Here is a 17,494-nt window from a genome sequence, read left to right as displayed (position 1 = left end):
ATGAGAGTATCAGCTGTGAGGCTACGTGTGGAAACCACCAGTACCTATGAAAATGCTAGACAAGATCTTTTTGGTTACAGTCATTTGGTTTTGTGTTTTTATGTGGATATTTCAGCAGAAAAGCCTCAATTGTGTTGAGCATCTATTTGTTTGCAACCTAAAATTTTAGAGCCAAAAGAAATAATGCAGTTGCCTTGTGCGGGCTCATCTTTCAGGTGAGGGAAAGGAAGGAACCAAAGTTGGCCTGTGTGAACGGGCTGGTGCTACAGTCACCATGCGAGGCTGGTGGAGAGAACTGAGCTGTGATTTCTTGAATGGAAACTCTCCCCTAGGGAAGCGGGGTGGTCTTCTCTTCGGGGGACTCCTGCCTCCCCGTTGCTAAACCTCAGATGCACCAGGACCCCAGCAAAGTAGAACAGGCAGTAGGCAGCAGATGGGCTGTTGCAGCTTCGTGAGAGAGCAAAGACGGGCAGGCTAGAAAAGCCCGTCTCTCAGTAACGCATCTCTGCTGCTCCTTCTCCAGGGGGGCAGCTGAGCAGCAGGGCCTCCCTGTGGGGACTCACGGGTGTGGAGGTTGGAGCTGAGGGGTCCTGTTGTGGCCTCTTGACTGCAGGGGACCCTCGAGGGGGTTGCTGACCCCCTCCCTGAGGCATAGGTGGAATCCCTCCTTCCCACTCTTGGCTTTGTCTACTGTAGAGATTATTTTATTTCACTGCCAGTGCAGGAGACACAGGTTTGGTCCCTGGATTGGGAAGATCCTCTGGAGAAGGGAATGGCTACCCACTCCAGTATTCCTACCTGGGAATCCCCATGGACAGAGGAGGCTGGTGTGCTACAGTCCTTGGGATTGCAAAGAATTGGACATGGCTTAGCGACTAATAAGACTTTATAATGGAAAACTGCCAAACACGTACAATATTAGAGGGGCTAGTATAACAACCCCCTGCACTGTCCCGGGGTGAGGAGTCACCAGCATTTGTCCAGTCACTCTCCAGGAACACTACCTCTTGCTTTACAAGGTTCTTTTAAAGCAAACCCCAGACATTATATCATTTCTTTGTCAGTATTTCTACTGTGCATTTTGAACTGATGGAAACTTAAATCTGATTGAGGGAGGTGGTAGCTGAAAGAAGCTACTTACAGAGTAATTAAGGATTAAGCTGAAGGAGCTCCCCTTTGTCAGTGACTCGAAAGGTTTTGTTTTCCACATGATCTTCTGACTGTCAGTGCCTCAGTCAGCATGGCAGCGCGGAGAGGGAGTCAGGCTTAGGGGTGAGGGTAGAAGAGCATGGGCTCTGGGGTGATGTTTAGGAGGAGGGAACAGACAGGATGCTGGGAGCGGCTTTACTTGTCTTCGTCTTTAGTCTGTAGCCATTTGAGCAAGTTGCTCTGTTCATAATGCTAACTGTGAACCCTGAGAATTCACCTTTAATTTATAATTGAAATGAAGGTTCCAAAGGGAAGTAATGATTTTTGCTTCAGTGGGTCACAGTGAACATTTCTGAGACCCTTCCTTTCATAAGTGGTCATGTCAGGACGGCTGATGTTGCTCTTTCTGTTTCAGATGGGAATGACTGGTAACACAAGTCCATTTGGACAACCCTTTAGTCAAACTGGAGGGCAGCAGATGGGAGCCCCTGGAGTGAACCCTCAGCTGCCGAGCAAGCAGAGCATGGTCAACAGCTTGCCTCCGTTTGCCGCAGACATCAAGAACGCTTCAGTCACCAACGTGCCAAACATGGTGAGTTGCCCTTGGTCTCAGAGCTGTGGGTCTCCAGTGGGTGCTTCGGTGTGTGGATTTTCATCGTGCTGACAGTGAAGATCTAAGGCTAGAACTGTGTTGTAGGTGATAGGAAAATAACACGTATTTCCTGTGTGTGTGCTGTCTCCGTGAGTTTAATTTTCTGTTATGAGCTGCCCATAAGGGGCTAGTAAAGATGATTCAGCTAGTCCTCCCATGGTCCCTACCAGGAGGGAGGGGGTTTGTGAGTCACTTTGACTTTCCTCCAGAGTCACCCTCTGATTCAGTAGGAGAGCTGAGAGAATGGGGAACATGGGCTTTTTTGGCTTTTTTACACTTCCTGTCTGTCAGAGGTTGAGGCTGTCAGTAGAAGAAGCCCATCAATTTGTGTCACAGTCAAACGAAGGACATTTATCTCAGAGAACTGTGACTTCTCTGGAGATATGTGTGTCCTGTCTGACTTGACAGATGGCTTCACGTGTCTTCATTCTCCCTGAGATTTCCTGCCTATAAAATAGAAACTGTCCTTGTAACTCTCGATCTCACTAACCCAGGGATCAGTGGGAAATAGCTCCTTTGTGCCGCAAGATGGAATAGCTTGAGTTCCAGCCACTCACGGGAAGTGTGTTCTTCTGTCGGACCTCACTGTGCGCACACGGCCGCTGCGTCTCTGATGTGCCTTTGGTGTGGGGTCAGGGCCTGCAGCAGCCACTCTCCTTTCCCTGGGCCAGCCCCAGGGCTGCCGGCCACTCAGCTATGCGGAGCCATCTGGGCTGACTCAGAAGAAAGCTGGGGGTTATGTTCAAAAAAGGTGGTTCTTGGTCTTTTGATTTTTTAAAAACTGCACCTTGGAGTATTTGTTGTGAAGATATCCCAGAGAATTCCTCTATCACTATCACCGGCTTCCCTGGATGTTAGCATCTTCGGTAACTTGGGACATTTGCCAGAACTAAGTACTTACAGTACTTAGGAGTCTGGAGGTTGTTGGAAGCAGAAAGAGCTGGGTCTCTTTCTCTTTGTTTTTGATAAAAATCAGGACATGGGGTGATATCGAGGTGTCCTGATCAGGTTTGCTCTGTTTGCCACATTCTCACATCTTAAAACAAGAGAGAGTATGAGTGATGAGGCTTGTCCTCAAGCTGCTCCGAGTTCTGACCGCTTCTCCTTGTGGGCATCTCTGTGACTCTCCTGAGTCTGCTTCTCTCTCTCCAGTAACGGTGTGTGGCCAGGATCGCTCTGTTCGCAGCCAGGCAGATCCAGAACTTAAGGCAAAGCCCACTGCTTCTCGCACGCCCCCGCCCCCACCCCCCAGCGCCGCTCTCCCTAACCTTGCCTCCTCGAGTCCTCACTGGGGGGCAGTCGTGTGGACTTCAGCGCTGCTGATTGTCCCCTGGGTTTGCTCAGGGACCTGGAGCACATTTTGGCTTCGGGAGTAAAAGTGTTTGCTTTTCACAGACATCCTGTGTTTTGTAGTCTGGGAAACCGTGACCCAACTTTTTCCTCTCTTTTCTTCTTTAAAATTTTCTCCAGCCCCGCTTTTTCACCCTCTCTCCTTCATGCACAGTCTAGTGGCAGAAACGCTTCCCTGTGGTCCTCTGCCCACCTCTGCGGCTCCAGGGACTGAATTCCCAGGACTGGTGCGCTGATCAAGGGCAGGGTCAGACCAGACGGGAAAGAAGCTTCTCTGTCTACCTGCGCATGGCCTGGAGCTCTGGGCTGTGGAAGGGCTTCTCTCTGCTGGAGGTTTCTCACTTGCACGGGCCATGCTGTATGTTGTGGGATACTTAGCAGGATCCCTGGCCTTCACCACTCAGTGCTCCCAGCCCTCGCCCATTCCCTTTCTTTCCCTGCCTAACCCCCACCACCCCCAGCCCGCCCCAGTTGAAAGCCCCTGCCCTGGGGAACGGTTAGAGGAGGCAGTAGTGATAAAATCTCATCCTTCTGTCTGTGAAGCTAACAAATGAGACCATCTCTTCCCCCCACCCCACCCTCCCCCATCCTTGGGCCCCTCTGGACAGCATGGTGAACTGGGGCAGCGCCTTGGTCTGTGCCAGCCTACCCACCGCTTTCCCATGGGGACCCAGGTGGACCCGGGAAGTGATGCACAGCTGTTGTCTTTGGAGTAAGGTCCTCAGACGTTCACCCATGAGACACCAGAGCTTCACCAGCATGTACGTCTGAAGCCTCGGCCTTCGCGCTATTGGGTGCACACAGGGGCTGGTGGGGACCGTCAGAGGAGCGGGGCGCGAGGGCGCGTCACTTGCCTAGTATCCAAGAGCTTTCTCATCGTGTGTCCTACCTTACTCTTTCACAGCCTCTTGAAAGACATCATTCACCTCCTGTTTTACAGACGAGGAGGCTGAGGATGCGCCTGAGTTTATTCAGGGTTTGTAGCCTGTTGTCTGCAAGGCCCAGAACTCTTTCAGTGGTCCTGGCCATCGTGTTTTAGGGGCTCCAGGCTCTTTGGGGTGTTTATATCACTTATATCAGTTCCTCAAACATATTTGGTGGTCTTCCTTGAACTTCCTAAATTGTATCTGGCCTGTTGGGGCTCAGAGATTGTTGTCTGCAGGAAGGAAGCAGTTACCAAAGACTTAGGTCTCTTTAGAAAAAAGAGAGAGAAATTTGCACTTTGAGTGTTCTTGTGGTTTTTGTCATGCTTTGGAGAGTGACCTTGTAAAACCCAGCGAGGTTCTGTGTGTTGATTGGGTGAGTTTGGGACTCTGACTCCAGCTCACCTGGTGCCCTGGTTGAGCTCTCTGTGGAACCATTGAGACACTCGGTCTTTGGCCAAGGGGCTCGTGCCTGTCTCCTCTCCATCACTGGGGGTGCAGAGGAAGCCAGGGGTGTGGCCAGTCCTTTAATTTGCCACTTTTGTTGAGCACCTTTTCTGAGCCCAGGTGTATCTGGAATGTGGCTGTGAGTGATGTAGCGCTCACCCCCATGGAATTGCGGGCGTGGGGGGGGGCGGTGGTGGTGATGGAAAACAAATAATCAAATACAGACTGCCCCAGCAGGTCTGAGTAGCACACAGAGGTTGAGGTTGACACAGGGACCTCCTTAGATGGAACCATCAGAGAGAGAGCTGCACCAAGAATGGGGTTTAAGGGCAAGTTAGAGAGGGTGAGCAGAAGCCGTGGAGACCCCAGGGCTCTGGAAGAGCATGGCTTGTATGGGAGCCAGTGGAAGTCCAGGGAAGGATGAGGGGAAAGTGGTGTGAGGTGAGTACTGGGGGCTCAGCTGGAGCTATCTCAGGGAGGCTGTGGGTGGCAGTGGCCGCTGCAGTGGTCCAGGCTAGAGGAGACAGGTCACAGTAGGGACAGGAGACCAGACAAAGATTTGCCGCTAGAGTAGGGTCACCATGAGAGATGACTTGGTGGGTGGTGGGACCATTTAAAGAGCTAGCAGAGGAGCAGGCTGGGAAAAGGGTGATGAAGGAGAGGGCACTCGTAATTCCACCCTAGACCTGCTCCTCTTGAGATGCTTGTGAGATGTCCAGGTGAAGAGGCCAGGCAGGTGGACGGACATACAAGTAGGGTGGCCACTGTCCAGGGGGGCTGGCGATGTCCCTGAAGGTAGGAGAGGAGACTGAGAGGGGATGGTGACTGTTGAGGTGGTGATCGAAGTGAGGGCCAAAGATCATCGCTGGAGTGTACAGGTAGATGTGTGGGCGGTCAGGGAGCGTGTGGCCCGTAGTCATGGAAACCTGTGGCTCGCCATGCTCTGAGGTCTCCCTCTGGGTTGTGCTGCCGGGAGCTCTGAAGGGCAAAGAGCTCCCATTGCAGATGGGGTCCTTGTTGAGGGCATCCATATCCCCAGGACAGCGTTCAAGAGCAAATGCCACATCTCCCTAAATTTTCACATGGATTTCATTGCAGCTCTGTCTTCGGCCATTTTATTTGTAATTTCTTAACTTTCTACAGATTTTTGAAGTTCTTAGAATTTTCACCATATTATTACTCTGTATTTCATGATTCTAAGGTGCACTTCCCCCCCCGCCCACATTGTAGCATCTTTGAAATCAGTCAAGTTTTAGGTCTAATAAGACTCAGTATGTATGCTATTGTTTATAATGTGAATTAAGAAGGGTGACAACTATTAAATGTACGTGCTCACTATCCAGTTTTCTAGGACTACTCACATAGATGTAAGAATTTCAAAATAATGTAAGTTTTACTGATGAAGAAGAGTGATTTTGGTGGGGGCATAGGTTGGATTGTCTTTCTGTAGCCTGGCTTCAAGGTCCACATGGGCCATCTCAAAGGAGAAGTTTGCCCAGGCGGAGCGGAGTTGTCCCAGGGCAGTCCTCTGGAAGTGGGGGCCGCCTGACCCCTCAGTGACGTTGCCCTTCTTGCCATTTTCACCTGAAAAGGTCATAACAGAGCATGGGAGCGTTAGCAGGAAGGGGGCGGAATTCGGGTATCAGCTGGAACCGGATTGTCCATTCCGCTGTTGCTGACCTTCATGACGGGTGTGGGGTTGTTTTGAAGGGGCCCCGTTTCAGGTGGGGCACCTCTGGGCTTATCTCACCTGAGAAGGTTTGGTGACCAGAGGGGCCCCACCTTCAGTTTCTCTCTGGAGTCTGCTGTGGGCGCCCCACTGTGGTCTCCCACAGGGTTATTTCTAACAGGAAGTTCATGTGTGTTGGGGTTTTTTGTTGTTGTTTTGAGAAAAACTAAGAACTGTATTATAGAGAATCTGCCATTGTGAACTTGTAATGGAGGAGGGACTTCCCTGGTGGCCCAGTGGCTGACTCTGTTCCTGCTGCAGGGGCCCTGGGTTCAGTCCCTATCAGGGAACTAGATCCCACATGTGGCAACAAAGACTAAAGATTTCATGTCCCACAACTAAGACCTGGCACAACCAAATAAATTGATTGATTGACTTTAAAGACAGAGTTGTCGTGAAAGAAAATAATCAGGAGTGCTGCTTATTTAACACATTATTGCTTGGGGGATTTTTATAGAAACTCACACATGTGGTCAGCAATTTGTTACGTAAGTGAATGTTGAAACGTCTCTGGTCAATAAAGTTCAGATAACAAAAAATGAATTAATACATCTCTGGTCAGTAAGTTGTTAAAATTGCTTGCAAAAGGAAAAATAGTAGCTCATGGGAGTGGTGTTAGGATTCATTTTGTTCTTGTGTCAGAGAATTGGAACCTGAAGGCTCTGGACAGGCCCCCCAGGCAGCTGCTGGTTCAGGTCTCTGAAGTGGGGAAGGGTGACTTCGGGGCACTCCGTGCGGAGGCGGGTCCAGCTGGAGTGAGCCGGGGGGCAGCGCCGCTGGCAGCTCGTGGTGACGTGCCATCAGCTCTGGCCCTTCCGGGCCAAGCTGTGTGTCTTGGAGTTGGTTCTGTCTGCTTCGAAGTGAGTCAGCGGACCCACTGCATCAGAGTGACTGGCCTCTGGAGCCCTGTGTCCTCCTGGTTCGGAATCTCTTAGAGGAAGAGGGAGGAATCTTTTTGTCTCTCCCTGTTAATTGTGAAACTTCCGTTTTTTTCTTTCTCAGTTTTCCAGTGTGTGCCACCTACTTCCCTCTAAGACAGTTCAGGATAATTGCCAAGTAGATGGACTTGTTCTTCGTCTTGTGGGGGAACTATGCTCCTCCAGTGGTTCTGGTGTACATTAGGCTTCCAGAGGCTCTGTCCCCTGCAGTGTCAGGGACTTGATGCCCAAATGCCCACTGGGGAGTGGCCTGCTTTGTTAGTCTTTGTGTCCACTTCAGCCTTCAGAAACCTTCACTGTCTCCCTCCCCCTTTTTGTCTTATTTTCTCATCATTTTCCATCTTCCATATCCAGTTTCCAGTCACTGAGGAATCAAGACTTGAACTGATTGAACTTCCTGAACCCAAGCGTCTCTCCCTGTTGTCGTCTTTGATTGGCTCATCCTAGTTTTAGCTGCCCTTTAAATGCTCGTGTGTGTAAAGCATTGTCTGTAGTCCCTTGTACTTCACAAGCATGGATCTAAAATCACTGGCACTCTGGTGTTTCCCTCCACCCTAGGACTAGGGAGAGAGCTTCCAGCACTCTCATCCTTCACTGGAACGACAAGTGAGTAGTGTCATCAGCTCTTCACTGTGAGAGCAGTTTCTGTAGAAAATCACTCTGTGGCTATGAATTATGCCTCAGTAATTGAACTGGAATACAAGGGACAGTGTTGGGAAGTGCGTGCTTGCCTCTCACTATTAGTCCTCCAAGTTCTTGTAATTTTAGGCATTTACCTTTCTTATTCTCATCGCCCCACCTGTAACTTGAAGATGAGAAGATGAGTTTATGGGCCTTTGAAGAATAATTTTTAATCTAAAATTCTTACCAGCACCTATATAAATCCTTTCTACTATTTAAACTCATCCTCTTTTGTTTTAGCAATAAATATCAGCCTGGGAAACATAGTCTAAGCCCAAAATATGATGTGTTGCAAATATAAAAAAAGCTATAAATTGAGAAATATTTATGGTATTCTTTGATAGTAGGGACCAGCTGTATTGGTTGTACTGGTATTGGAAGTACTCAATCAGGATCATTTAACTGGGTTTCCCTGGTGGTTCAGTGGTCAGGAACCTGCCTGCCACTGCAGGGGACACAGGTTTGATCCCTGGTTTGGGAAGATACCACGTGCCACGGAGCCACTGAGCCCCTGTGCCACAGCTGCTGAGCCTGTGAGCTTAGAGCCGCAACAGGAGAAGCCACTGCGGTGAGAAGCTCACACACCGCAGCTAGAGGGTAGCCCCAGCTCTCCACACTAGAGGAAGCCTACAGGCAGCAACAAAGACCCAGTGGAGCTAAAAAAAAAAAAATCACTTAACTTGTTTCCAAGACTAGTTTCCATTAACCATGTCTTTTCTAGAGTCTAATTAGCATAGCCTTTTCTTCAATGAAGCTCTCTAGGTAAAACAGCATAAATTATCTCCAGAGACATTCAGGTCTTTGACTTCATGTAAAGTAGAGACTTAGTAAGCAGATTCTACGTGTCTAAACAAGTTGTGCCCAGTACACACACTAGTGTCAGAATTTCTGCCTGCCCGGTAGCAGCAAATATAGGGACTGTACCAGGCGTTCTGGAAAATGAAGTGACTGCTTTAGGAAGAACTCAGTAGATACCTTAAATGATTATACCTATATATAAAATTTTTTTTAAGAGGTAGAACTCAGTAGGCAGCACATTTAATGGGTCTGGAAGGAGACAGTCACAGCTACCAAAGATGTGAGCGCAGTGTCTGTCTGAAGAGTCACAGCTGTCTTCGTGTGGCCCCAACTTCCCAAACTTCTTTTTACCTTTTCCACAATTATCTGAAATGGCGCTTAGGCTCAAGCCATCAAAAGCTAATGTCTGTCAAATGATTAATTTGCCAAGTTATCAAAAACTTACTGTAATAAATGTTCTTGAAGAATATGTTCATATAGATGGGTGGTCGAGAAGATAATTCCTTGAAAGTTGTGCCTGCTGAGTCGATTCAGCCGTGTCTGCTTCTTCGCAGCCTTATGGGCTGTAGCCCCCAGGCTCCTCTGTCCATGGGGTTCTCCAGGCAAGAACTGGATTGCGCTTCTGTGCCCTCCTCCAGGGGCCTTCCCAACCCAGGGATCAAACCCGCATCCCTGATGTCTACCTGCACTGGCAGGCAGATTCTTTACCCCTTGAGCCACCTGGGAAGCCAGTTGTTAGTAGACGGGTAATTCTCGTGGACTGGTTGTACAGTAACGGGGCCTGATGCCCGTAAGACCTCGTAAGTCAGTTGAGATGTGTGAATCTGGTTGGCCTGTCCCCTTGGCTGTTGGAGTAGATCCAGCAGCTTTTACCCTCGAGGTTTCTTTGCACAGGTGTACTTGACCACACAGCCCCCAAGGCAGATCGACTCTCCAAGTGGACAGGAGTGACACTGGGGCAGGGGAGAGAGTGGGTTTGTCCAGTTGTCTGTCCTGTGCTCTCTCGCCCATGAGTTTTCTTTCTTGACTTAGCTGTTTGTTTTCCACTGTGAAATCAGTGTTTCTGATTTGGAAGATTGCTTAGAAATCATTCTGGTCCACCTTGATCATTTTTAGTTATTTCCTTATTGAATTTAAATCTTAAATTGTTAGATAATCTTATTGTTAAAAAATCAACAGACACCAAACAAAAAGAAGACACAAGAAACATTATTCTATCTAAATAACTGTTCTCTTTCTTACCAGTTGATCTTTATCATCTCAGGTGATTATCACTTCTTCCTGGCTTGATAGCTGAGTACATTTAATGAGCATTTTCTCTATTTTATGACTGCAAAGCTTTGTGTAACCAGCTGTTCTAGGGTCCTTCTGGGGGAATCAGAACAAGCAGATATTGCAGAACAACCCTTTGTCCCACCTGGTGTTCACTTTGGTGTTATTTCCTGACTTTTAAGTGGAGACTGGGGAGAAGTAAAGTTTCCAGGTGGGTCGGGGGAGGATGTCAGAGAAGTAGGGATCTGGACTGCACTGGTTATGTGGCAGATCTGGGCCAGGCTGATCTGAACAGTTGTCTCCGGGAACCCCAGTCCTGCAGATGGGGGGCTGTGGTCATGTGGTCAGAGGAAGCACTTTCCTTCACTGTTCTGACTTGTCACTTTCTGCTTCTTACTGTTTGCAGAGTCCTTTGCAAACATTGTAATCTGTTCTTGGATACTTCATGAAAAATAACTTCTTTTTCTAGAAAGAATCCAGGATAAACTTTACACACACTCCTTGTGCACATCTGTGATCCTGTTCTTAGGATAAAGGGCATTTTAAAAAAAATGGGGTCGGTGCTGATTACTCAGACCTATGTAACAACGACAGACCTAATAAAAATACAGCAAGCTCCTTTAAAATTAAGAAATACACCAGAATAAACATAAAATGTTTGCCTTTCAAGGCCGTTTAATGGACAGGGGTTTAAATGATGGTTGAGTTACGATGCCAGCAAGATACATGCAAAGAACAAAAGATCTAGCAATGAGATGGGGTGAGTGGGCTGTGCTCTCCACAGCCCTTGGGTTGTACACTTTATGTTCACCTGCTGTTACTCATGGTTCAGAATGTTTACAGGCAGGGGGTCGTGATGGCAACACTGCGACTCCTGTTCCCCGGTAACCTTCCCCTTCCACCAGTAGGAATTGCATGTGAGCTGATGGGAGTTACCAAAATGTATTGCATGAATTTTAAAGCTTGTGATGGATACTGTTGTATTGCCTTCCAACAAAAGCCAGGGAGCAGGTCACTAGTATCCCATGATGCTCCCAAGGCTGGGGGTTATCATTCTGTCCTTTGACAGGAGGAGATGGTGTCCAATTATTGTGATTTGCATTTCTTGATTACTGGTAAGAATGAAAGTACATGTGTTTAGTATGTTTTTGTTTCTCAAGTTGCTTAGTTCCTGTCCTTGGCCAGTTTTTCTTTTTTAAAAAACTTAATTTATTTATTTTAATTGGGGGCTAATTACTTCATAGTATTGTGGTGGTTTTTGCCATACTCTGACACGAATCAGCCGCAGGTGTATATGTGTCCCTCATCCCGAAGCCCCCTCCCACCTCCCTCAGTTTTTCTGTTACATTCTCTTCAAATGGTTTATAAGGCAAGGTGGGCAGCCCTGTGACAAGGTGAGCGCAGAAGGGTTAAGGAGGTGGGAACTCTGCTGTTAGGCCGCCCCCAGGTCCACCCCCGCGCACGAGGCTGTATGGGCCTGCGTTAGTCCTCCCTGGGCCGCGGGTGGGCATTAACTGAGCTGCTGCTTGTTGGGCACCCAGCACAGAGTCCTTGAGAGGCAAAGGCTGGAGAAGGACCGACACCTGCACGGTCTGCCTCGTCTCGTGTGTGTCACGTGTGTTGCCTGGTTTGTTGGTCACTGTTACAGGTCTGGCCCAGGCGCTCTCCCGATACTCATGACTGCCGCTGCATGAGAATCACCTGTGCATGGCTCTCCTGACTGTTTCTTTTTATTGTAACTGTAAAAGGGCATCCCTGTTCATTTTGGAAAACCTTTAAGAAGTATAAAGCTGTTGTAAGGAAGCCTCCTCTGTGGAACTTGAATACAAACAGCTCTGTCCACCCGCCCCCGCCCCCCCACCCCCCACCGCCAACCCCCATCTTGTGAACCGTAGTCTCTAAGAGGCAAGACTGGGGAATCTGTATTTGAAGAGGTTTTACTGGGGACTAGTTAGGAACCACTGCTCTATATATTTTTACAAAGGCCTGTACCACTTTCTAGTACTTTTACAGTTTTTTTTAAATATTTAATTGTTCATTGTTTTCTACTGATTCTTCTGATTTTCCTCCCAAAGTGGGATTTTTTTTTTTTTTTTGGTTATAAAAATAGTAGACATTTCTTGTAAAACATTCAAACAATGCATGAAGTTGATAAGGAAAAACTGAATGACTTTATGGTACTATTTTAATAACTTTCTTTTGTAGCTTAATGTGTTCCATTTAACTCTCGGCGGCATGAAGGCCTGCGTTGTCATTGGGGTCTGTCTGTGGGTGTTCTGGCCGCGCTGGTCTCCACTGCTGTGCGGCGAGCAGGTGCTGCTCCCTGGTTGTGGTGTGTGGGCTTCTGAGTGCAGCGGCTTCTCTTGTTGCAGCTCACGGGCTCTAGGGCAGGCGGGCTCAGTAGCTGTGGGGCGTGGGCTTAGTTGCCCCAGATAACAGTGATTCTATCTCTCAGTGCTCGGTGGGTCCAGGATTTGGTTGGGGCTTGGCTCCAGGCCTTTGTATTCCACGTGGCTTTGACTGGGGTCTCCTCAGGTCCCCCTTACTTTTCATGCCTGCATCTGATTTCATGAGGTCTGTAGCCATAATTTTTTTTTAATTGGTCTGCCTTTTCTAGACATTTAGGGAATTTTCCAGTATTCAGTAATTTAATCAAAGTGTGGTGTCTGTCTTTGTACATACATTTTAGCATAGTAGTCCAGTTACTTCCCTAATAATAAATTATAAGATGTAGAACCACTGGATCAAAAGGAATGGACATTTTTATTTATTATTTTTTTATCGTGGTCGTATTGATAAGTGAAAGATGCTTCTTGGTTCTAATTTCATTTCTTTGATAATTAGTGAGATAGAAGTCATTTTATTTATTTATTTTTTCCTTTCTTTTTTATTTTTTTTTAATTTTATTTTATTTTTAAACTTTACATAATTGTATTAGTTTTGCCAAACATCAAAATGAATCCATCACAGGTATACATGTGCTCCCCCTCCTGAACCCTCCTCCCTCCTCCCTCCCCATACCATCCCTCTGGGTCGTCCCAGTGCACTAGCCCCAAGCATCCAGTATCGTGCATTGAACCTGGACTGGCATCTCGTTTCATACATGATATTTTACATGTTTCAATGCCATTCTCCCAAAGAAGTCACTTTAAAACCGCTTTATTGAGATACAGTTGCTCTCCCGTGCAGCCCCGTTCTTTAAAGTGTGCAGTTCAGTGGCATTCAGTGTTTTGTGCCGCCATCACCAACCGTGTTCAAATTTAGGACATTTTCATGTTTCAAAAAGAAAGTCTGTACCGTTAGCAAGTTCCTCCCATTTCCCTGAGATCTTCAGCCAGATGCAACCACTAATCTCTTTTCTGCCCCTGTGTATCTACCTGTTCTGGACATTTCATCAAAATGGAATTATACGATATGTGGTTGTTTGTGACTGGTGTTTTCACTTAGCACAGTGTTTTTGAAGTTCATTCATGTTGTAGCATGTACTGGTACTTCCTTTTTTGTGGTTGGGTTATATCCTTTTTTTGATATATCATGTTTTTCCAGTCTCTACTTGATGCCCATTTAAGTTGGTTCCATTTTTTGGCTATTAGGAATCTTGCTGCTGCAAACATTAGTGTTCATGTTTTTGTGTGAACATATGTTTTCAGTTCTCTTGGGTGTATGCTTCAGATAATTGCTGGTCCAGATGGTAACTCCAGGTTTAACCTTTTGAGGAACTGCCAGAGTGTTTTCCAAAGTGGCTGCACCCTTTCACACGCACATACTACTAGAGTGTGAGAGAGACCAGGTTCTTCTCCACCAGCACTTGTTACTGTCTCGTTTTTAAACTGTAGCCATGCGGTAGGTGTAAAACAGTACCTCACTGTGGTTCTGAAGATAGTTAATGGTATCGAGTGCCTTTTCATGGGTTTCATGTTTCAGTAAACATACCAGTTTTTTCATGTGTTTCTCTGTATATCTTCTTTGGGAAAATGTCTCTTCGTATACTTTGTCCGTTAAAAAAAATTAGATTCCTTTTTTTTTAAATCATCGAGTTTTAAGAGTGCTTTGAATGTTTTAGATATAAGTCCATTATCACATCTGTGATTTGCAGATGTTTTCTCCCATTCTTTGGGTTGTCATTCACTTTCGTGATGGTGTCTTTTGAAACAGCTTTTAATTTTAATGAGGTCTAGCTTATTTTGTTCGTTACCATGGTTTCTGCTTTTGGTTACGCACCTAAGAATCTATGGCAGGATAGAGTCCTCCTTCATTTTTACCATTTTCCAAAATATTCTTGGTTATTGCAAAAATAAAGTTGCCTAAAATTATAAAGTACTTTTGGGGGGAATTTGCAAATTTTGTTCTGTATGTTTAAAGGGAGGTTCTTGTCTAAGCATTTTTCTTTTAATTCTCTTCTCCCGCCTGGACAGTGGGGACTGAGCTGGGAAGTTGGTAGAATCTAAAGGCTGCTTCTGACAGATTTTTGCAGAAGTTCATACAGCCCTTCCTTCTTGTTGAGCACTGGCCTAAGAGAGAAGGAAATTAAATGTGCCCCACGTTTGTAAGCACTCTGCAACCTGGACTAGCCTCATGCAAGCCCATGGAGTTACATGGGGAAGGCTAACCCAGGGACGCGAGTCGTGTTGTCTGCTTCATGTTGACTCAGCTTCATCCTCCAGTTTGTTTTTGAGATGTGTAAACAGTGTGTAGGCTTACTGAACAGCTACATGTAGATGGAGAATAGACCCAGACTTGAACAGGCTGTATTTCCAGCTGTGCTATTTCTACATGTTGAGGTTTCAACATACCATCAAATACAGTTCAAAATGTGTGATTGAGAACATTGCAGATGAGAAACACTGCGTTAATTTTTAATGACTTTAAAAGTCTTTTATAATTTAATATGATTGAGGTTTTTTTTAACCAGGTTTTTATATGACACCTCTTTTTACGTTTATTTATTTATTTTGTACGTAGTATTTCTGTATTTTAAGAAATGGCAGGAGGACAACTGGCTTGATTCTTCCAGACGTCAGTATTGTGAGAAAGTAAAGGCGGGGGAGAGTAGCAGGAGATGAAGAACCTTAAAGACAGTAACCAGGTGGATGGTGTGGGCCTGAACTGGGTTCTGATCTGTGCACACCAACTCTAAAAGACTGTTTGGAGACAAGTTGAGAAACTTGTGTATGGACTAGATGTTAGAAGGTACTAAAGAATCCTTCATTTGGTTAGGTGTGATAATGGTATCCTTTCCTTTCTACTTTTCCACATGTTTGAAATTTTTTTGTAAATGCAAAAGAGACCTAACCAGGGATCATCTTACATTTCCCATATTCTTCTGTTCCTGTTGATTTTCGCTTGGACTTTGTAGTCCATGGAAATAAGCTGATGGATGCAGAATCATTTAACGTAGGTACTGAATGCTGCAGAGGGCATAGTCACAGGCTGTTTGTTTATGGGAGCCTTATTTTAAAGTGTCAGAAAAAAGAGGAGTGGCTGCAGTTTATCCCCAGTCTTTGGAGTTTGGATAAATGAATGTACAGCCACATGTTCACTACGCATCATGCTACAACTTCCTGGTACGGGACAGAACCTAGAATAAATACCAAGCCAAATTCATATAAATGAGACTATTGGTCATGGTTCACACATACAGAAGCGACTGGGAGGAGCAAAACCTGTCTGCACGTCCGCAGTGGAGCCCTGGCTCTCAGCATTGCGGTGTTAAGCGTTTCCTTAGTTCTTTTGCTCTCCGCGTTCTTGAAATCGGGAAATAGACAGAAGGGAAAGAGGCTGTTTTCCCTCAGGCGTTAAGTACTTCTCCACTCAGTACACTCAGCCTCTTGGCTTGAATTTTGCTTTTGTTTTGGTTCCTGGTTAGGGTTCTAGGAGTTGTGCTCTTGAGTGAAGCCAGGTAGCTTTTCTACATACTTATTTTATGAGTTCTCATCGAGGTAAAGCCAAAACACAAAACGCTCTTTCTACAGTGAACTTTGATTCATAAAGAAATATGTTTTACTTGGTGTTCTCCTGGTTGCAAATGCATATAGTTTTGACTCTTCATTTGAAAAATCAGGCTGTGTTGTGCTTCATGGGAGGCGGTAGGTGTTGTAGAAGGAAGTCAGAAGTGTGACCTGACCAGAGCGATAGATCGGAAAGTCCCGGAAAGGTGGGTTATATTGTTGCCTGTTAGGAGCTTTACATTGCTCTTACTTCACAGTTTCTTTAGTAAATTTCTGAAGAATATTGGTAGTTGGTAAAGAGTAAGAAGTTCCACAGGTCCCCTTTTCCGTGTTCTTTGCAGTTAAGAGGTATGGTTGATCTGGCCTACTATTTGAAAGGATGAAAGTAACTAAGCTCTGTTTCTGTATCTTTAGCACATCGTCAAATACGGAGAAAAGATATTGTCTGATGTCTGAGTAGAAATTTTAATGAAATGCAAAGCGTTAACGATTGTACTGGATGGTTGTATTCAAGATAAATGCTGTCTTAATCTTTGAGAAGTAATGAATGCTGCAGGTATTGTCCTTCCGGTCAGAAGACTAGAAATCTGCAGGGTGGCTCTGATTGCTCTGCACCGTCAGATCTTCTCAGTGGGTTGGAATTGGTCAGGCCTTGGCGATCTTTTTATTAGGTTGAATCCTATAGAACTTCCAACGTTTGGTCATCTGGCTTAGAGAAACAATAGTTTCATATGGTTCAACCTAATATAATAACGGCTTTTCCTGCACTTGTATGTATTGTAGTGTGATAAATTGCCGATGAATTAAAAGAACCTCACCAGCTGCATTCTCACTGCGGCCTAAACTATCACTCAGCTTTACCCTTAGTTTGAAAAAATAGTTAATGAACATGAATTGGAACTCTGAAAGCTTATTAAAATGTTTGTGTTAATTTGTTTTATTTTAGCCTCAGATGCAAACATCAGTGGGAATTGTACCCACCCAGGCGATTGCAACGGGCCCCACCGCAGATCCCGAAAAACGCAAACTGATACAGCAGCAGCTGGTCCTACTGCTTCACGCTCATAAATGCCAGAGGCGAGAACAAGCCAATGGAGAGGTCCGGGCCTGCGCACTCCCACATTGTCGGACCATGAAAAACGTCTTGAATCACATGACGCATTGTCAGGCTGGGAAGGCTTGTCAAGGTAAGTGCCGTTTGCTCAGGTCCTGGTGGCAGAGCCAGGGGTGGACTTGTCTGGTATTCTCTGGCACCTCTCCTGTTGAGAAGGTTCCCACTTCCCACGTCCCCATGTGCTGACCAGTCAGATGCCTCTGGACACTCACCTGCCCAGGAGAAAGGCGGTGTGCTTCTACAACGTTCCGTGAACTTTTGCTGGTGGGGCTGGGCCCTGCATTCGTTCTTTTCTGCCTTCCTCTGTCACAGAAGACCTGTGTCCCTTCCTGAGCACTGTCTTCGCCATGCATGTCTAGATCAGGTTTTCTTTTTGACAGTGTAGTGTGCACGCGTGCATGTGCCCGCCTTTCCCCAAGCCTAGACCATCTGTCTTGCAGTCGTTTCGTGCTCCCAGGCGCCAGGGCTGCTGCCTCGCCCCTCCGCCCTTCTG

General features: G+C 46.3%; 1 protein-coding gene across 1 annotated transcript in view; it reads left to right on the top strand.

Annotated features, from left to right (window-relative positions):
• The window catches only part of CREBBP (CREB binding protein), a 118,966-nt gene that overhangs the window by 52,932 nt on the left and 48,540 nt on the right, over positions 1-17,494 (top strand). Inside the window, exons 3-4 of the mRNA NM_001164022.1 lie at positions 1,565-1,741; positions 16,834-17,074. Coding sequence (NP_001157494.1) covers positions 1,565-1,741; positions 16,834-17,074 — 418 coding nt within the window. The remainder of the gene's footprint in view (positions 1-1,564; positions 1,742-16,833; positions 17,075-17,494) is intronic.

The sequence above is a fragment of the Bos taurus genome, chromosome 25 (assembly GCF_002263795.3).
Source record: "Bos taurus isolate L1 Dominette 01449 registration number 42190680 breed Hereford chromosome 25, ARS-UCD2.0, whole genome shotgun sequence".
NCBI classification, from domain to species: domain Eukaryota; kingdom Metazoa; phylum Chordata; class Mammalia; order Artiodactyla; family Bovidae; genus Bos; species Bos taurus.
This window is presented reverse-complemented; position numbering and strand designations above follow the sequence as displayed.